This window comes from Vigna angularis, chromosome 2 (assembly GCF_016808095.1).
Source record: "Vigna angularis cultivar LongXiaoDou No.4 chromosome 2, ASM1680809v1, whole genome shotgun sequence".
NCBI lineage: Eukaryota > Viridiplantae > Streptophyta > Magnoliopsida > Fabales > Fabaceae > Vigna > Vigna angularis.
In genome coordinates this window covers 6,284,027-6,306,129 of record NC_068971.1, presented here as the reverse complement: position 1 = coordinate 6,306,129, position 22,103 = coordinate 6,284,027, and the positions used below count along the sequence as shown (strand labels likewise).

General features: G+C 29.5%; 2 protein-coding genes and 1 long non-coding RNA gene across 3 annotated transcripts; 2 read left to right on the top strand and 1 right to left on the bottom strand.

Annotated features, from left to right (window-relative positions):
* Nucleotides 1-8,946: 8,946 nt before the first annotated feature.
* On the top strand, nucleotides 8,947-13,326 carry LOC108329269 (probable protein phosphatase 2C 33). The gene is made up of 5 exons (XM_017563405.2): nucleotides 8,947-10,086; nucleotides 10,623-10,988; nucleotides 11,090-11,207; nucleotides 12,181-12,404; nucleotides 12,495-13,326. The coding sequence occupies exons 1-5, from the start codon at nucleotides 9,838-9,840 to the stop codon at nucleotides 12,978-12,980; spliced, it is 1,443 nt and encodes a 480-aa protein (XP_017418894.1). The 5' UTR covers nucleotides 8,947-9,837; the 3' UTR covers nucleotides 12,981-13,326.
* A 3,153-nt stretch (nucleotides 13,327-16,479) lies between these two features.
* LOC108329413 (serine carboxypeptidase-like 20) lies at nucleotides 16,480-21,390 on the bottom strand. The gene is made up of 14 exons (XM_017563600.2): nucleotides 21,245-21,390; nucleotides 20,845-20,996; nucleotides 20,311-20,387; nucleotides 20,027-20,149; nucleotides 19,695-19,797; nucleotides 19,428-19,465; nucleotides 19,127-19,228; nucleotides 18,415-18,507; nucleotides 18,039-18,281; nucleotides 17,591-17,656; nucleotides 17,359-17,480; nucleotides 17,111-17,224; nucleotides 16,981-17,026; nucleotides 16,480-16,835 (listed from the first exon to the last, which is right to left on the bottom strand). The coding sequence occupies exons 1-14, from the start codon at nucleotides 21,388-21,390 to the stop codon at nucleotides 16,752-16,754; spliced, it is 1,509 nt and encodes a 502-aa protein (XP_017419089.1). The 3' UTR covers nucleotides 16,480-16,751.
* On the top strand, nucleotides 20,816-21,849 carry LOC128195486 (uncharacterized). Its single transcript, XR_008247084.1, has 2 exons — nucleotides 20,816-20,956; nucleotides 21,226-21,849. It is a non-coding gene; the product is annotated as an uncharacterized LOC128195486 (long non-coding RNA).
* Nucleotides 21,850-22,103: the final 254 nt, after the last annotated feature.

Here is a 22,103-nt window from a genome sequence, read left to right as displayed (position 1 = left end):
AAATCTAAAATGCCTAATTTTAATATTTTTACTTCGTCTTACAACAACCTCAAATAGTATCACTACATCTATTTAATACTCATATACAAGTTATTACAGAATCCTTACTCCAGACCTTCCAACAAGATCAATTTCAGCCGAGAAACTCATTCATGATAGAATTCATACAAGATAATTATAAACAATTACCCATAATAAAATATTACTATAAATGGTCATAGAAGAATACAATATTTGACAATCATAAGAATAATTTTGATATAAAAATTCATGGGAAACAAGAAGTTGAATCTGGCAGAGCCGGTTAGACAACTTCTAATCCATCCCAAAATACAATATAATTAAATAACAAAAACAATACATGTCTGGGGAAATAAGAAGTTGAATCTGGCAGAGCCGGTTAGACAACTTCTAATCCTTCCAAAAAATGCAATAAAATAAATAAGTAAAGCAATAAATAGTTTGGGGAAACAAGAAGTTGAATCTGGCAGAGCCGGTTAGACAACTTCTAATCCTTCCAAAAGTGCAATAAAATAAATAACTGAAGCAATAGAAAGTTTGGGGAAACAAGAAATTGAATCTGGCAGAGCCGGTTAGACAATTTCTAATCCTTCCAAAATACAATAAAATTAAATAAGGAAAACAATAGAATGTTTGGGGAAACAAGAAATTGAATCTGGCAGAGCCGGTTAGACAATTTCTAATCCTTCCAAAATACAAAAAAATAAACAACTAATAACATACAAGTGGCATAACATAATCAACATTACATTTTACAACTATCACACTTGGATATCAATACAAAGCATACTCTCATTTAAAATTTAAGATCATACAGAAACAAAATACTCCATATTCAAGATATAAGATCAGAAAAAGCAAAAATATAGCATATCCAAAACTCAAGATAATACAAAGGGAAATACTCAAAGTTAGCTCCCCTTACCTCTATTACAGACTTAATCCCCTCGTCCTCTGAAAACTTCCAGAATATCCCCTTTGCAAAATTTGAAATTCTTCCAACTCTCTTCTCTCAAAAATTTTCTAGTTCTTTGGTGTAAATTTTTCAGCCTCTCCCCTTGGCTATTTATAGCAAAAAATTTTACTATTCATTTTTTACTATTCATTTTAACTATTCATTATTTTATTCATTTTACTATTACAAAAATAATTTTTTATTTGCAATTTGATAAATTCTGATCTCAAAGCTACGTGGAACACTTATCCTTTCCAAAAATATTTTTTTTTTTTTACTATTCACTTTTTACTATTCACTTTTTACTATTCATTTTTTTTTTTAATTACAAATATTTTCAAGGATCTTACAGTACCCGTACAGGACCGAGCACTACCAAGACCGAGTGCTAGTACAATACCGAGAACTACCGAGACCGAGTGCTAGTAGGAGACCGAGCACTACCAAGACCGAGTGTTAGTACAAGACCGAGCACTTCTGAGACCGAGCGCTGGTAATTGATCGAACACTACCAAGACAGTACATGACCGAGCGGTCAATAACAGTTAAAGCCTATGATAGACCGAACATTGTTTACAATCAAATGTTATGTCTAGACCGACTGTTATATTCACTTGAATATCAACACAAGACCGATCGGTCATTAACTAAGAATCCACAAAAGTAGAACTCAGTTAAGACCGAGTACCAGAGAGAAGCCGAACGGTCAATTAAAGACCCTCAGCGAACTACATAATTATGCAGAATAACTGCAGAATTATGATCAACACCAATCGTTACCAATTTCACTACAATCTTCCAACTTCTAATCCTCCAAACATATATCAAATACTTCATTTACACTTGACTAAGATTGTTTAAACCTTTCTAACATCTTTAAGAGAGTTTCATCTCATATTTGAGATTCAATTCTGCAGAATCATGAACTCAAGGACCGAAAACTAGATTTCTCATGTTTAGTACAATTTTGAGTGACTTAAGGGCCCCTACAAATCCTAAACAACTTGCCCAGACTATCTATACAAACCAAACTCACATCGAACACGATGTCCCCAATTTCACCATCACACTTCCTCACAATTCACTCGGCCACTGAACCAAAATTCTGCAGAACCGAAATCAAACATGGCCACAGTAGTTAACATCCCACACAACAATAACGAACATACAAACATTCAATTTTCACATACATACAACAACAACAACCAGCATTCTCATATATCATAACCAAATCAATTAAATTATCTAGCTTCCCTTACCTCTAACCGAACCGGACAACTTCCATAACCTTCAAAAATTTGCTCTCAACACCAAAAAATCCTAAGAATACCTATAGTTCACCGATTGGTGATAAGAGACCACCCAAAGGACCAAAATGAAGTTAGAAAGGGGAAGAGAATACACTTAAACACATGCAAACAACAAAGTTTTCTTGCATGTACCAGAAATCCCAGAAATTCACGAGAATTTAAGGAACGACACTTACCTGTTCTAAACACGAAATTGATCGGGGGAATAGGAAGCTTGTGATGCTAGGATCACTCAGGTGCCCCCTGATTGCTGAACAGATGAACTATGGGTGAAGAGATCTAGAAAGAAGGGAGAGGGAAATTAGAAAATAGTGGTTCTAGAGAGATAAACAGTTTTAAGATAATGAACTAAGTGTTTAGAAATTTCTATTTATATTGTTGTTGTATTTCAACATTAAAAACTCAGTTCAGTTATTTTAATATCTCTATCTACTTTATTATTCTATTTTTTGGGTCTTTACAGTATGAGTAGGTTTAGATTTTGAAAATGATGAATTTATAATTAATCTTATAATTGGAATTACTTTTATTTTTAAAATTAATTTACTCAATTTATCATGATAAAAGAGACATTACTTTTAAATAAAAATATGTTTGTTTTAATTATGTAAATTTTGTTGAAATTTTTAATTTTAAAAATGATTAAATACATTTTTTCCTTTTAAATTATTATAAAAAATGTGTTTCACCTTTAAATTAAATTATAAGATATTTATTTATACTCGTTGCGAAAGTCATATAAAAGATTCATTTTAATAAATAAGTATTTTTCATATAAGGAATGACATTTCTGATTATAATATAACATCCACGAATTATTTGTTATATTATTTATTGAAAATGATATTTTATATAAATTTGATAAAAATATAAGAAGAGAATATTTTATAATTTAGTTTAACAATAAAATATATACTTTTAGAATAATTTAAAGATGAAAAACATATTTAATCTTTTTAATATTTATATAACTTAGAATCTGAATGATAAATACAGTAAAATAGTTAATTAAATAAAAAATTATTATTTAAAGTTAACACTAACACATAATAAATGACAGAAGTTAATGTTATGTCATTAGTTAGGCAATTAATATTATCCTAATATAAAATATATTGAATAATAGTTTTACTTAGTTTTGAAGTAGACAATATGTAAAAAAAGAGAAATATGAAGAGAATTTTTTAAAGAATATGTGTTGTACTTAAAAGACGTCAAATCACTTTCTTATGCGACCACGTTAAGCTTCTACTTTTCTCTTTAATTGTACATTAAATTTTATTTAACTAGTTTCCGTATTAATATACTATTTTTTTCATCTCAATTTCAAAATTAAATTTCATTGTATTTTTTAAATTATAAATTATAACATAATCTGAATTTTTTTTTAAAAATATGAAATACTTAAAACATTTTATACTATAAATTTTATCTATAATGTAACTTATATACTGAAACATATTTACTTATTATAAATATTAATTATTATACAAAATATTCATAATTTTAAAATAGGCATAAACTTAGAAAGTTAAATGTTGTTTTTGTAGTGTGAAAAAAGTATTATAAGAATATTAAAACATATTTGAGGAAGGTGAGAGGGCATGTTCTGTCCCAAACTACTCCACCAACCTTCTTTCAATAATATTCACAGATTTGAAAATCTCCAGTTGTTATATTAAAGACAGGAAAGAAACCCTAGTATGTTATTGTCATCCTAAGCAAGTAAGTTAAAAACATAATATTAAAATGTGAGAAAATTTAAAAAATTGATAATTAAAAATAGTTAAATATATAAAAAATTATGTTTCATTGCTAAACTAAATCATAAAATATTTATTTTTTTAGATAGACTTCATGTTTAATTCATTTTTATAAAATTGACTTACAATGTGAATTTTAAATTTAATTAAATTTTTTAAAATTGATTTATAAAATAATTTATTTTTATTTATAGATATTATTTATAATTGATGCGATTATTTTAACATTTTATCTTTTATAAAAATAATATAAAATACCATTCCTGATAGTTGTAATGTTTTTTTTTATGCCAAAAGAGTTATACAATTTATTATAATATAAAAATTTGTCTTGAAAAAATGAAATACTTTATAATCTAATTTAAGAGTGAGATATAATATTTTATAATAAATTAAAATAAAAAATATATTTAATTTTAAAGGAATATAAACAATTGAATGATAAAGTTTGCAAAAATATAATAATTGAATGATAGTATATATATATGTATATATATATATATATATATATGTATATATATATATATATATAATTATTTGAATAAATATTATGAAATTTATGTTGAGTTTTGTTGGTGGTTTGATTTGATTTATAAAGTGATATCCATGGCTGCTTCATTTCTTTTATTTATATTTAGTGATGAGGGTGGACTTCAGATAGGGATGGTGATTTAAAAACTCAGCCACATTCCACACACCAAAATTGAAATATTAAAGTATACAATTAAAAATATGAAATAAAAATGGAACTAAAACTTTGACCAAGAAATTTTGTCAAAATTACTTTATAAAAGAGAAGGGAATTAGAGAATAATAAAAGTATGTTGTGTACAAATAGAAAAGTCTCTCTATATATATATATATATATATATATATATATATATATATATATATATATATATATCTATATATATATATATATATATATATATATATATATATATATATATATATATATATATATATATATATATATATATATAAGTTACAATCTCAATATCACCAACAAGATTGCTTTCTGTTTCAATATATTCAAAGAAGACAAAAATATACACACAAACATTGAAATTAATAAAATTGTCAATCAAAATTAAAATAATATATATGGTTAAGGAATTAACTAACAAAATTATTTAAAGATAAGGATTCAGAACAAATGTATTAAACCTGATTCCAAACATTTATCAGTTTTGGAAAAAAAACTTAATTTTGTGTTTGCTTCATACGATTTATTTACTTTTTTTTCTGTTGATTGAAACGATAAAAATATGAAAAAAAAATACATGAAAAACAAATATACTAATTAACTTTCTGTGTTGTAAAGTTAAGATTTAAAAAAAAGCTATATAATTAATTATGATTTTCAATATAATAAACTATATTAAAAAAACGTAATCGGTTATGATTAAGAATATTATTTTATTATTTAAGTTTATATACAAGAATGTAATAATAATTATATTATTAATACTTTTTAATGTGTATAATATTATATATTGAATTTTAAAGAAGATTTTAATATAATAATATATATATATTTACATAAATGTAACATCGATTATTATATAACTATTTTTTATTTGATTAAAAATTAAAATTATATTTTTACGCTGAAAAAAATTTCTTAAAAAAATAAAAACTTTAATCATAACATAGTATACTATAACACATATTTTATACAATATTACAAATTTTATAACAAAATAAAGGATTATTATATATTTAATATTTGTTGACGACATTAATACATGATTCAATATTCTAAAAAAGTTATTGGGAACAATTTGTATTCATCATGGTGTTCTATTCCGACAATAGACACATATGAAAGAAAAAAAAAGACAAACATTGTAAGTTTTAAATATCAGTCTTAATCAATTCAATGATGAGTATTTAGGATTAAACTTACAACTATAAGTCTTAATTTCGTTTTATCAAATATATTAATATATATTATATTTTTAAGGATTTATTATGAATATCAAAAGTTATTTGAGGAATAATTAGATAATTGAGTATTTTTTATTAAAAATATTTGTAAAATTATACTTATATGTTTATCAATAATATCAATAGATCAACAAAAAGAAATATATATTCACTTTCCAACCTTATCCATGTTGAGCAGATATAATATAATCCTAAGTTTCGTTTATGAGTAGTTTAATGCATTATTCTAAACTATCAAAGGTTTAAAAAATATATTTGTAATAGAAATTTATTTCTTAATATTGTAATTTTTGTTTTACATTGTTTTAATTCATTTTTTACTATTTCAAACTTCAAATATAATTATAATTTTAGTAAAACACAAAAAAGGTAAAAGCTAACAAATTAATTGTCTTAAAATATAAAGCTAATGTATTTATATTATCATTAAATGATTATAAAAACATACATTAAACCTATTAGATGAGTCTATAAACACATTGAGTATAAAAAAAGTCAAAAGAGTTTAATAATACATATTGAATAATTCTTTCCATGAACTAGTTATATAATTATAGCAAATATGTCCATATACTAATTAGACGAATATAGCAAAAAGAATTAGATGTGTTACTCCATTAATTGATTAAACAAATATAAGAAAAAAAATCAAATGAGTTTATGGATGCATTGATTAAACAAGTCTAACAATACACATTAAACGAGTTTGTCCATAGACAATAATAGTAAAAAAAACATTAAATGAGACATTTCATACATTGATTACATAAGTCTTAAAATACTTAATAGAAGAGTCTCTCGAAACATTAATTAAATGAGTCTACCAACAACATACAATGGTAAGATGACCTTATCAATATACATTAGAAAATTTTATTATACATAAATTAGGTAAGTCTATTAATATAATATAAGTTTGTCCATTCATTAATTAAACGAGTCTTTTAATACACTTTAGATAAGTCTGAACAAACACTCATTAAACAACTTTGTCCATAACCTAATTAAACAAGTTTAGGAAAATTTTTTGATAAGTCATTCTATAAATTAATTAGATGAGTTTAAGAATCCTCATTAAACAAGTTTGTTTATACATTGATTAGATGAGTTTATCAACAAACATTAAATCAATTTGTTCATATATTGATAAGACGAGTTTAACAAAATAAATTACACAAGTTCTTTCATACATAGATTAAACAAGTTTATTAATACACATTAGACAAGTTTGTCCATTATTGATTAGATGAGTATTGCAATACATATTAGATAGGTTTAAACATACACGAATTAGACGAATATGTCCAAATACTTATGAGACAAGTCTAGTAATACATATTAGAAAAGTTTGTCAATGCATTGATTAGATGAGTCTAGGAATATAAATCAGACAAGTCTTTTCATACACTTATTAGACGAGTATTGCTAAAAATATTATATGAATCTAACAATACATATTAAAAAAAGACTATAGATACACTAATTAGAAAAGTATAACAAAAATATATTAGATGAGTCATTCCATACGTTGATTGGATTAGTTTAGAAATACTTTGATTAAATAAGTTATTGACAAATTGATCAAACCAGCTTATTAATACACATCAGACAACTAATTCATAGATTGATTAGACGAGTCTAATAATATATATTAGACAAACTTTTTCATACATAAATTAAACAAGTCTATTAATACAAATTAGACGAGCATGTTTATTCACTAATTAGATGAATCTTACAACATATATTAGATGAGTTTATTCATACACTAATTGGATGAGTTTAACAATACACATTAGTCTATCCATGCACTAATTAGAGAAGTATTTTATGCATAAAACATAAAAACAAGTCATATCATACATTAATTAGAGGAGTCTAAAAATACTTATTAGACGAGTTTAATATTATATATAGATGAATCTACATTGATTATACAAGTTTAACAATACATAATAGACCAATATGTTCATACACTGATTTGTATTTATATCGAATATACTCAATATACTTTTACATAATCTATTATTTGTATTTTTATAAAGTTTAGTCTATATTTTTTCACATGTTACATCTTTTGTAATTTTGCAAAATTTGTTTTTCATATTTCTACATATATATATATATATATATATATTAACTTTCCAAAATAATTTTTCAAATTAATTCCATTCAAAATTTAATTATAAATTTATAAAATATTGTTAACTTTTTCTTTTCACCTCTAAGTATTTGTTAAAGTAATATATATATTTAAATATTTTTAATATAATATATATTTACTAACATAAAAAAACACATTTACGTCAATTAATTAAAATGCTTCATAATTATTCATTTAAAACTAAATGTAAAATACTAATTGAACGTTACATGTTTTATATAAATTCTTTAAATGACTATTTTATAAATTTTTTCATTAACAAACAAATTGAATGGAATATTTTTTTTCAACCGTTTGAGAGTCTAGAAACATTTTGAAAAAGAAAAATTTATTTAAATTTGATAAAATTGATGATAATAATAATAATAATGATAATAATAATTTTTATTTAATGGTTAACGTAGATAAATTTAAATTTCATAATATGATTAAAAACTAGTATAATTATGCATAAAATGTAGAAACAATATATTGCAAAAAACCATGTTGTTATGTTTATATAACAATCAGAAGTAAAAATATAATAATTAAAAATGTTTCAAAAGAAAAAAAAGAGAGTATATTTGGACATAATTGACACACAAACTGTTTATACTTTCTGCTAAGATAAATCTGAAACTCCAATACATAGATAAACATGCATTAAAACGGACAACAATTGACCTTCAGTAAGAATAAAGTTACTAAGTTACTTGGTCGGAAAAATATACATTAATTTAATTTTATATGCTGTTTAACGCAATGATAGGAAAACTTGTTTTTAAAAGTGGAACAAAGAAGGCTTTGTCCAAAAATTTGCTTTGTCTATCTTCTGTTCTGTGTTAGTTTTTCCTTCTCTCTCCGTCCAAGAGTGACGTCTTCCAGAGACAAGAACGGCTTTGTTTCTGGGTCTCTACGCTCTTAGTGGTTCAGATTCTTTCCCCACTTTCAACTTGTCCGTTTCTCACTCCATTCAAAATCTCATAAACACAACTTCATCATTCATCATACATACATGCACTCTCTCTCCTCCTTCACATTCTTCCTTTTCTACCAACCCATTCTTTTTCCTTCTTCGACATTCTAGTCAATACAAGCCCCATCGACGCCTCTGATCCAAGCTGGGTTCGCTTGATGTTCTCGTATACTGATGTGGGTTACCTTCAAAATACCACCTTTGAGTTCATACATCTCGACTTGCTAACTAATCCCTTTTGTTGATTTTGCAACAGAAGGCTTTTTAATATTAAAAAAAAGGGTTGTGGCCTTTGTGGGGGATTACGCAGATCTGCATGTTATCTATTATTTGACAATAACAGAAACCAAAAAGAGGAAGAGAGAGAAAGAAAAGGAGTGTTGTTTCTTTTTTCTGGTTCTCCTCCCATTAAAAAAAAAGGAGACATCTTTCTTTCTTGTTTTATCCTGAATTCTCTGCCTTGGTTGATGACTGAAGTTGGGTCACTGCCATTTTAGTCATCTCAATCTGAAGGGTGCTGGTGTGATTGTTGTGGGGTGGTGAAGAGGTTGCGAAAGTGAAAAAAGAAAAATTGAAGGTGGAGAAGTGGTGTTGGGGGATTGCGAAAGGTTTGATTTTTGTTGGTGATTCTCAAAGGGGTTGTGACGGATCCTTCAAGGGAAGAAAGTGGGTGCTCGAGTGGTTTGGAGTGCATTCTTGGCATTCTAAGGGCCCTTAAGATGGGGTCCTGCTTCTCTGCGGAAAGCAGGAGCCCTCGCCCCACTTCACCCTCTACATCTTTTAGGAAGCGCAAGAGCAACGCCAAGAAGAGGCTTGGATCAAGAGCTTCTTCCTTTGAGTATTGGAGGAATGAGCCTCTCCATAGGATCCCTGGGAGGATCTTCCTCAATGGCTCCTCCCAAGTTGCATCCTTGTTCACTCAGCAAGGCAAGAAGGGTACCAACCAGGATGCCATGGTGGTTTGGGAGGTTAGATCCTTTCTCTCACTTTACATTTTCTTATATTTGGCCAATTATTCTCTTTGTGTAGTCTTTCTTTTGCCGCATTTTGCTCACAATTCAGATCTTTTTCCATCTTAATGTCAGCGAGGTTGGTTGATTTTCCTCACATTGGATTTTGTACCCTGCTATATACATACGAACATGGGTTGTTTATGTTTATACATACATACTTATATAACTACTTTTCATGGATTTGATTGTGACGTTTATTGATTGATCAAGTGTGTTCTATCATGGTTTCTTTGCATATGTAGTTTTGTGCATAGTTATGATTGTTGCTGATCCTTGATTCTCTTCTACACGACTTTGGTTATGACTGTTTCTGGTTTTGTGCACACTTCCCGTTTTATCTGTTTCTTGCTATTCTCTCGATTATCTACCTTTATTTTATTTATTATGGATATGGGAAGGGGAAGCTTTTTGTAGCTATTTAGGGAATAGCAACTGTGCATTTATTTCTGCTGAATAGAGTTTTAATTGCTTCTGTTTGCCATGTATTGCAGAACTTTTGTTCTAGACAGGATACTATTTTCTGTGGAGTTTTTGATGGCCATGGTCCATATGGTCACATGGTTGCAAAAAGAGTGAGAGATTCTCTTCCTCTTAAACTGAATGCCCATTGGGAAGTTAATGTTCCTGGTGAGGAAGTCCTCAAGGAGATTAGCGGTAATGCTGCAGGAAGCATGAATATAGAAGAGGCTGCCTCTGCATCTGTTGATGCTGAAGAAACAGAAAAACACCCTGAAATCTTTCAGACACTCAAGGAATCCTTTTTGACGGCATTCAAAGTTATGGATAGGGAACTGAAGACCCACCAAAGTATTGATTGTTTTTGTAGCGGAACAACAGCAGTAACTCTGATTAAGCAGGTGTTGCTTTGTTATCTTTGGAAGATTATGTTTTGTTAGAAACTTACAATTGTCTGTGATAGAGTTATTTCTGACCATAAAGGATTTTGGTTCATTTGTAGGGCCTTGATCTTATCGTTGGAAATGTTGGTGACTCTAGAGCTGTGTTGGGTACAAGAGAGAATGATGATTCTCTTGTCGCTGTCCAGTTAACTGTGGATCTGAAACCCAATCTTCCAGGTATCTCTCTTGTCTGGCCATCTGGGAAATTCTTACCTACTTTGTGGAACAGTGGCATCAGATTGTTGAGCATCCATTTAGCTATGAAACTTATTTAAATGTCAAGTTCAAATACATGTGAGATACTTGCACACATTGTCTATGATTTATCTAATGAATTTGAATTCTCAGCTGAGTTTTTGGTGCTGTCCCTATGTTGTGTCTTCAAAACAGATTGATGTATACTGATTTTGATGTTTTAAAGTATACTAAAGACTTTTTTAATGTAACAAAATCAAGGTATTTTGAAGACACCATAGATAGACCAACACTTGAAAAAACCAGTAGAAAATCTGGACTCTTAATGTACACAACAAAAGTTGAAGAAAAAGTTAAAATCAGTTCTACGTCATCTTCACCTGAGACTCCTATTTTCTGTTTGGAAAATTTCCCTTTAATTTTAGCAATTGAGAGTTCTCCCCCTGTCCCCAATTTCACTTTTACTTCTATCATTATTGGAATGATCTTGATCAGTTGATTCCTTGTAAATTTATGCAATTGCTGGAAATCATGCATGGTCCATGTAGTATGCTAAGATTTTTTATACATTTGAAATATTAGTGGATAAGAAATAGGAGTCCACATACAAAATCTGTTTGAAATCTCTGGAATACACGATTCTGAATAAGCTAATCTACACATTTACACAATAATATTGAAATGAGCCATAAAAGGGACGCCTGCACTGGTAGAGACACTAACACCTGTTTGGCCATGTAAATGGACAAAATTTTACATTTGTTGTTGTCATGGCTCATCTCAAATTCAACTTCTGCAGAAGCAACTCATTCTTGGTTTTAATGTTTAAGTAGATATTGCTTTAGCCTGTTGATCACTTTGTTTTAAGTCGACAGCTCTCGAATGCTATTTTTATGCTGTGTCATATATACACATTGTTCATATGTCTGACCCAGTTTATTTTTCTCACTTACAGCCGAAGAAGAGAGAATTCGCAAATGTAAAGGCCGTGTTTTTGCTCTTCAGGATGAACCCGAAGTAGCTCGTGTCTGGTTGCCGAACAATGACTCGCCAGGCCTTGCCATGGCCAGGGCATTTGGTGATTTTTGTCTTAAAGATTTTGGCCTGATATCTGTTCCAGAGATGTCATACAGAAGACTCACCGAAAAAGACGAGTTCATTGTCTTAGCAACAGATGGGGTAGACGACCTAACTGGCATTGCCAATAAAGATTTATACTTTACTTGACCTTTTCACATTCATCTGAAGCTTGTTGTTTGTTGATGGCAGATTTGGGATGTTCTCTCAAACAAAGAAGTGGTGGACATAGTGGCGGCCACATCAAGGCGTGCCTCAGCTGCTCGAGCCCTGGTCGAGTCAGCAGTTCGCGCATGGAGGTACAAGTATCCAACCTCCAAAGTGGATGACTGTGCTGTGGTTTGCCTCTTTTTGGACTCTGCCTCACACAAAGTATGCAGTGCTTCCATTGCCAAGTCCAAGGAGCAACCTGGTTCGACCGTCCAAGTCCACAATGGCGACAGGGGAGACGTTTCGGCCCCGACCGGGCTGGGAAGGTCAGGAACATGCAGGGAGAACGATGAAGGCGATGACAGCAACAAGAATGAGGAGGAGAAAGAGTGTAGGGAAGAGGAAATAGATCCTGAGTCAGAAATAGAATGGTCTGCTCTTGAAGGAGTGTCTCGTGTGAACACATTGCTAAACCTGCCAAGGTTTGAACCTGACAAAGAAGACAAGGGGATGAGAAAACAAAATTGAAAGAAAATGGTTCAGTTGAGTTGAGATGGTCTTTTACTTTATATTCCTTTATTTTATTTTGTTTTTGTTCTGTTTTCCATCATCATGATATAGATACATACACACCCTTTTCCTTTTTTGTTCTTTTGCTCAATTTTCTTTTGTGTTGAAGTATTCATGTTCCCTTCACCAATTGGTGTTCTTTTGTTTCTTCTGAATCATATGTTTGGACTAGAGAAGATGGCCGGGCTGTTTTAGTGTGTCTGGAAATCTGCCCTTCCTCTCCTGTGCTTGAAAATTTTGTAAAATCAAACTCTTCTTACCATATATTTTTTCTATCAAAGGCCTTATCTGCTTACTTTCTGCATTATGCAGTCTTTTTTAAGATATGTTATTACAATAACACTGTTCTTTTTCTTTCATCCATGCTTTCTAATTTTATCAGTTTTTGAAATAGTTCAATGAAAATCAATTTCATGATTCTGGTAAACTAAAGATGAAATCTTTTGGAGAATTAGACAAGTGGGTCTAATATGATTATACAAGAACACTGGTATGGTTGAAATTAGTGAGTGACGTGGTGGAAGTAGCATGGTTCATGAGTGAGTGTTAAATATATTGGTTAATTATTGTTGAAGTAGTTGGTGAGTGATTGAGAAAGAAATTGGATAAGGTTCATAAATGATGGAAATTAATGTGGTGTGGTGTGGACAGGAGTAACTCGTGTTTGCTATTATTAGGAGTGTTGTGTGTGAAGCTGCTGACACCAATCTGTTCACACCGATCGATTTCACTGCAAAATTGTCTCTCATTTAATTTTCATTCAATTATTCATACTTAGATTGAAGGCCTTTTCTTCTGCTCCTCTGATCTAGTTTATCAGATCATGAGTTTATCTTTTCAAATTTAGTTTCATAAATTTCAAGGATAAGATTCACAACTGCACATCTTCCAGCTAAAAAAGTCAGAATCTCATTTCTGATTCTTAGTTTCATATATATTCATTCATGAACTAAATTTGTAAATTATGTTAAGAATAATTTAAGTTTAAGTATAAGTTTTATATTAGATAAAAATAACAAAATTAAGCACTATAAAAAAAATCTATAAAAATGATATCAATTTTATGTAGATTAGATTCATGTAATATATATAATCTTTCCTATCAGATTATTTGGATGATGTTGATGTCACTGGCAAATATCAACTGGCCAATTAGGGTTTAAGGATTGTTAGTAGATATATATTGAAAAGCTACTTTTTTTAATGCATAATGTTGTAACCTTTTAGTCAATTATCTTTTTGTACTACTGTTCCTATTTTTTGGTTTTAAGTTGTTGATATATGTCATGAATATTAACTTCTATGATCTAGATGAGACTAATATTTGATGATTTGATTCAAAGGTTATGATTACTTGTTTTCATTCTCACTTATATATATAATTTTTTTTATGTTTCTCTCTTTGAATAAGATTTAGTTAAATTTTAAATGAATTATAAATTTATGTATTTTCAATTAGGTTTTTAATATGTTTTTCTTTATTTAATATCTAACATTTTTATACTTTTCTAATTATTGAATTTGTAATTATTTTGTTTTGCAATCTCAATTACAATACTATGAATTTGAATAGTGATAAAAACGAATTTGTACAACCGTAATTATCTTCCAAAAAAATGACATCATTTCATTTTATTAAATTTATACTAAAATAAAAATCAAACTAATCATATAGAGATGCAAGATAATGTTGTTTGATAAAAATTTCATACTTTCATTTTTTTATTGTCGAAATTTATATGTAATTTTAGTGTAAATTTTTACCATACAAATTATTGATATAAAACTTTAATTTTGGTTAGGGAAAAAGTAAATAAAACCTATAAGTATTTCAGTCCATCATAAAAAATTTTATGAGTTCCTTTTATTTAGGCTCACAATCAAACATGGTTTTCACTTTAAATGTGCTAAATTAATTTTTAACAGCAAAGACAAATAACTGAAAAATATGAGTCGGGTTAAAACACTTTTACTATAATTTTCTTAAAAAACATATTTAATCTGAACAACACATAATAATAAAAATTTACTCATTATACTAAGAAAAATAAGAATCAAACAATCATTATAAGAAACTAATCTTATAAGCTGCAATTATACATGTGATGAAATGACCAAATTCAAAATTTAAAAGGTTTTAAAAGAAAATTTAGTATAATAATGTTGGTGTTTAAGAATCTTACATCCTTTTTATAATATAAATAACATTCGTCGAATTTAAATAGAGAAACTTTTTCTTTTTTCAAAACTTATCGTAATCTTTTACCTTGAATGACATGCTTATAATATATTATGATAAGAGTTGAAGTCCTACAAATTTAGACCCATTTTATAACTTTAGGACAAGATTATCAATTCATCTTTCATCTTTTAATCTTTAATATATGTACATAAATTAAGAAATCTAATATGATATTTCCTCCTAATTAACCATATATATAAACATAAGAAAATTCTTATGAATAAATTTAACACATTAATTATGTAAGATTAATTAGAATGAATGTTTATATAAATTTAATATATAATAATAATTGATAAAAGATCTTGAATTTATTCTATAATTTTTTAAAATCACCATTTAACATTGAAAAGTTTGAAGTGCTAAATATTTGCATTATTAATGCCATATTAATATCTTTCACCAACAAGTTGTTGACATTGCTAAACAATGGATTTTATGACTGAGCAGAGAAGGTGCTAGACAATGGATTAATTTATATCTCAAATGTATTAAATACCAATGATCACGAAAAGAAAAGAGTAGACAAAATTTTATTTTGTATTGGTTTTCTTCTCTCTCAACAAGAATAGGGACCAATATAATAATTTTGAAATATCAGTTGAAATTAAAAATAACTTTAACCATTGAACATGTTATTTTAATTAGATTTTAATTAAAAGTTGTTTCAAGTGATTTTATTATACTCAATAGTGGTACATAGTGTAAGAGTGAAAGTTTAAAGAGTGAAAGTTTAAAGTAGTTTAAATACTTTTTTTTTCTTTTTTTTTATCTTAAAAATAATTTTTCAAAATAAAACTATGACGGGACACAAACTCAAAAACGATGTTACATCCATGAACTTAAGATGACACACTTATTTTAGATTGTTTTTCTTTATACTTTCACACATTTTTTTTTACTGTACCTCCATATTTTAAAAATAACTTTGGGATTACAATTTTTTTTTAATAGATTTTGAAATTTATAAAATGATTTTTCAAAAATTTCAATAGATTTCTAAATTCGTTAGATTTGGAAATTTTTTTAACAGATTTAGAGTTGAAGCACGTACAAAATGGGATGAAAGATTTTTTGAATTACTTTGAAATTTTAGAAAGACGTGGAGTATAGAAAAAAAAGTGTAAAAGTACATGAAGAAATAGTCCTTATTTTATAGTGAAGACTTTATAAGTTGAAAATAATTTACAAACATAACCTAAATTCAGAAGCAAATAAAGAAAGGTGGTATAGAATGAGACTTACAAAAAGAGAAAAGTTTATGAGATTACAAATTTGTTGCATCAATATCCTCTCTTCGAAAGGATTGATGTATGAAACAAAGTACGCTTCAATAATAATTAATCCATTACATATTTTCTTAATAACCCTAATCCATTGCACATGTAATGTAAGTGATGTATATATTAATCACAAACTTAGGTAAAACTAGAATTAACACAGTGTGCTTATTTTTACCCCCACATAAGATCAATGCATGCATTTACTTATATTGTCTTTCCTTCCAACCAATGACTGAAGAATTCCAACGCTTCCCGTGGCTTATATTCCGGCACGGTGTGCCCAGCTCCCTGCACCAAACCCATGTCTAAGAGACTTTCTATAGTAATACCAGTAACAGTTTTCATTTAACTGTTTCTGCAAGTTTAAACTTATCAAAAGTAATTTCAATTCAGAATTACATCTAAAGAAATAAAACAATATCAGTTGACTTACCTTGATTGTTAGGAATGTGAGATTGTTCTCGTATTCTTGCAAGTACCTGTGTAATTCCATTTCAAATAATTGAACATAGTTTATGTTAATTAATTGAACAATTTTGTTAATTATGTTAATAAATGCATACCCAGCAACTTGGTCGTTTGAGTTCCATGGCCTCCATTCATCCACGATCTTATATCCCAGAGATCGAGTCCAAGCCTCACTTCCAGTAAATGGTACACACATATCATGGTCACCACTGCCATGAACCATGATCATACATACATACATGAAACAATGGAGGAGGTTAATTAACTGATTAAGAATTTCACAGAAGTAATTAATAATTAACCAAGTTCCAACTAGAAATTATAGTGAAATTGAAGATGATACCTGAAAATAAGTGCCTTGTAGCCCATCTTGGTTAGGTTCTTGTGGTAGGGAATCATGCTTCCAGCATTGTGATCGTACTCTATCCTATCTGTACATAACTCCCATGCACCTGCCACACTTTCCTGTTCATGTGTATCAAAACTAATCTATTAATTAATCCTCATTCGTGATTATACTTTAATAACTGTTAAATAAACATAGTTAATAGATGCTAATTAAAATGATTGCCTACCGATCCAGCATGAATGGCTTTTCTGACAGCATCGTTGTTCAGCCATGAGCTTGCTACTTCATCATTCTGCTCTTTGCCAGATAAAAGAACAATTCATTTCATCATTTTATCTAAGCTATAACATGTTACGTATGTATATAGTATGTATATAACGTGAGTCTAAGTTTTACATTGAACAGAAAAAAAAAAGTAGAGTATATATATAAAAATGAAAGACCATTAACTCACGATTTCTTTAAGATTTTGGATAAAAAGTTATGTTATGTTAATTCTTTTGGCTCATATCTCATGTCATTGTCTTTGTTTTCAAGAAACTACTAGATTGTTTGGGACCAATCTCTACGACACCGTGTATTTAAATTTTTAATCCATGAAAGAACATTATTAGCAGCATAAATTTTTAATCTGTGAATACAAAATGATTTGTGAGACATGATTGAAAACTTACAACACAAGCGACATGCCTCGTTTGAGTCTTTTCAGCCAATTCAGGCCATAATGTGACAAGACCAGGTTTGACTGGTGCTCGAAAAGGCCATGCTCTTCCAAACATTCTCTTCCTCACTGGGAGAGGCTTCTCAGTAACTCCTAATTGCTTGAAACTTGTTGGTAAGCTTCCATTTTCTTTGGTTGTGTCAGGGAAGTGGTAGCATGGCTCGAGTATATTGTACACGTTAAGCCCATCAATGGCCTGAGAACATTAATATATACATATAGCACTCATGATCTTGTACTGGACAGTAATCTTAATTAGTTGTTATGGTTCATAATGAGCTGAAGAAAAAAAGAAAACCATGGATGCTCTTTCTTTATGAATGTCTCACCCTATCAACTTTTACAATGCTCTTATAACACGGATCATTTTCGTCCAAAGAGTAAGCATCGTAGTAGTTTCCTTTGCATGTAGCTTGTAAATCCTGCACATAATTGAATTCCATAATGAAAGTAATAAAATAAGTATGTTTGTGTTGTTAAAATTCTACTGTTGTTCATATAAGATAAGAGTCTCTATTTAAGGCTTTTTTCAGTGACTTCACTTTGAATGTGTCCCCTCATCTAAGAGAGGGTATTTATTTTGCTAATTATTGATAACCTAGCATCTTATAATTTTCGTGATGTCTGAGATTTTCTTGTGTACATAAATGTCGTGTGATTATGCCTAAAATCTTACTTCTCAGACAGTGATCTAAGGAATTTTTCTGAAAGCATGAGATAAGCAGTGAAGACAAATCAGTCATTTTCTAGTTTTCATATAATTGCTGCAAGAGTTTTTGGGTGCATGATGAAGTGTTACGGACTTTTGGCTGATAATAACATCATGAACATGCAAAACTCTATAACAGGACATAACATCAAAGGAAAACATCAAAACGTGATGGCCAAAGTGTATATAATAATTATATATACTTATTATGCAAAACCATAATGCTGCATAATTCTTGTGATATTAACTTGGAAAGTGGGGTACACCTTGTATAAAAGAAATTAGATAGTAAATAAATTAAGTCCTACGAGAAATTAATATTTATTCAGCACCTCGTAGATACTGTCTGATATGAGGCCCATCCCATGCACAAATGGGATGAGAGCATTGCCATCAAATCTTTCGTCCGTGACACCATTTCCAACCATGTAACCCTACATAAAACAAAAACTCAAAGGTAATTTAAGGTTTTCTTGTTTTCTACGTCAAACTATAAAAGTAATTTTCATATATAATCCCTTTATTATTTTTTATTCATCTTATTAAGAAATTGATCTCATTCTTAATTAGGGAAATTTCCAATATGAAACCATCTCATAAAATATTTTATTATATACCTAAAAAAGTATGTACCTTAAAATTGATCACGGGCTTTGTACCACTCTGGATTCCTGGCATGTATACACAAATAATTTATGCTCATAAATCATCGATTACGTAAAAATATATACATAGCATGTTGGAATTAAAAACTCTAGTGTATATAGTACATTTTGAGTATGTAAATTTTTTTATACTATAAGGGCTCACAGACATTTAAAATTTAATTAAAACTATATAATAAATTCATGAACAATGCATGGTATTGTTTACTGTAGAATTGGACTTTAGCATTGTTACCTTTAGCAACTTCAAAAGCCAGAGTAGGCACATAAACTCCAGCGTAAGACTCTCCAGCAATATAAAATGGATTAGCCTGAAATTCTGGGAATTGCTGAAACCACTGCCAATAGAAGAAGAGATCCAAAACAAACAAGTATCATTAATTATCAATACTATTTGCAATTATGCACATGCTTCGTGTATTATTGTGGCGTGCAAACTTAGAATTAATAAAGATTGGCGTGTCGTGATATACCAACTGTATTGTAATCACTCCTATTAATTTGTACATGTTCCAATGTTAATGTTCATTCTGTTTCAAATGGCAATGTCTTTTTTGTTGGATGTACCTTTAAGAGAAAAAGATGGGTATCAGACGCAGTTTGCAGGTCCCCAGTGGCATATTTGCTGGTGTTCTTGGAATAAGAGAGTCCAACACCAGCAGGAGAATCCAAATATATAATGTTAGAAACCTGAAATTGATTAAGATGGATAAACATGGTTACTATAAAAATATATTAATTATTTGATTTTTTAACTCTTTCAATGTAATTAATAAATAATTGTTCTATTAGATGGAAACTAATATAGCAGCATTATTGATTTGCAGAGTGACGTTCTTAACCAAACCAACCTTTGACCAGCTGTATGGATTGATATGCAAAGTGGGTAGATTCTCTTTTGAATTTGCAGCCTCAAAGTTGAATGGTCCTGCATGCACCCACATTTCACAATCACACACATAATCAACACAAAAAGTAATAATAACTATAATATAATAGTAATGATTCAAGGTGAGGAAAAAAATACCTCCCATGAAACAAAAATATCTAACGTTTTACCCTTGTGTGCAAGTGTTCGAACAGTTGGGGTGCGAAATTAATACAAAAGCGCGTGATATTTATTAAAACTCGGTCCCCAATTTGATAAAGAAACGGCAACTACCAACCAGAAAAAAAGAAAAAAAAAGTGACAAAAGGTTTGAAATTTGAAAATGTTCCTAGAGTAGATGGAACATGACGAGGTTAATGAGGCAAAATTAATTAACGTAGACCCCTGTCCATACCGAAACAGTTGGAGATTAAATATGATGAGAGACATGAAAATAAAGTAGCATGATTATTGTTCCCCAGGAATAATAAAAAAAAGGGTACAATGATTAACATACCATGCTCATAAACGAAGCCATCGAAGCTTGAACACCCAGGTCCACCATTCAGCCATAGCACCACTGGGTCCTTCTCTGCACTTCTTTCTGAGCTCACCAAGTAGTAGAACAGGTTCTTCCCACTCTCATAATCTCCATCAATACTTATATATCTGAATCCACACAAAATTCTCTCACTCACCATGTAAAACTACTCAGACTATCATTTTAAATCATTTTTCCAACAAAATTGTACCAAAATTAATTACAGTCAACAAAAAACTCACAAACTTTTGGCAAACGAACGCTATATTAGGCTTGAAATATGAATGCAAATTATAACGATTACAAAGTGGAGGATGTATTCATTTATATACTCTGTATTGCCAATGTTTCTGTTAGATGTGGGACAAAAGCGTACCCTGAATAGTGGTTGGATGGGAAACTGGAGCTGAAGCCAGGGAGTTGTGTGACGAGAGAGTGAGGAGGAGCAGCTTGAAGATGGATCCAATGAGCCAAGAAAAGGATGATGAAGAGTGGTAGCAAGTTTTGATTTTCCATGACCATTGAAATCTGGTGGGTGTTTTGTTGAATTCCTCACCCAATGGGTCTCTCAGAGTGTGTTGAGAAGAAAACAATCTGAAGGAATGAAGCAATGAGGAAATCATGATGAGTGTTTATATACATATATGTATAGATATGAGGGTTGTGTGTGTGTGAATTGAAAGGTATTGAAAAAGGAAAGAAAGGAATCAGTGATTAAGCTGTAGTGTAACAGTGAAGGTGGGAGAAGGAAGCATTATTCGATTAAAAAATGTGTTTTAGGAAAAAGGTGAGTTTGGAATTTATACCACAGAAATGTAAGAAAGTTAAGAAGAAAACTGCAGCATGGGCGAGTCAGAGTCACCACGTGTGTTTATTTCTCTAACCATTTCCTCTGTTGTTTTTGTTCCACACACTACTGTTTTGTTTCTGTTTCTGCTTCTGCAATCATATTTATAACACAAACTTCGTACTTCAGTTTTATACATTCTCGTACAAATACACCATTAGATTATGTCACAGTTACATGCTGGAAGAAATTGAGTTAATTTTCGACCATTAACAATTTTCTGCATGGTTATAATTGTAGAACGTGGAATTTCGACAAAAGCACGTTTAGGAAACAAAAGAAAATCCTAGAATAAATTATGAAACGAAGAATTGGAAATAGTAACTTAGTAAGTCTCCCCACAGAAATCACGGAGGGAAAAGCGGAGAATACTTACAAAATAAACAGA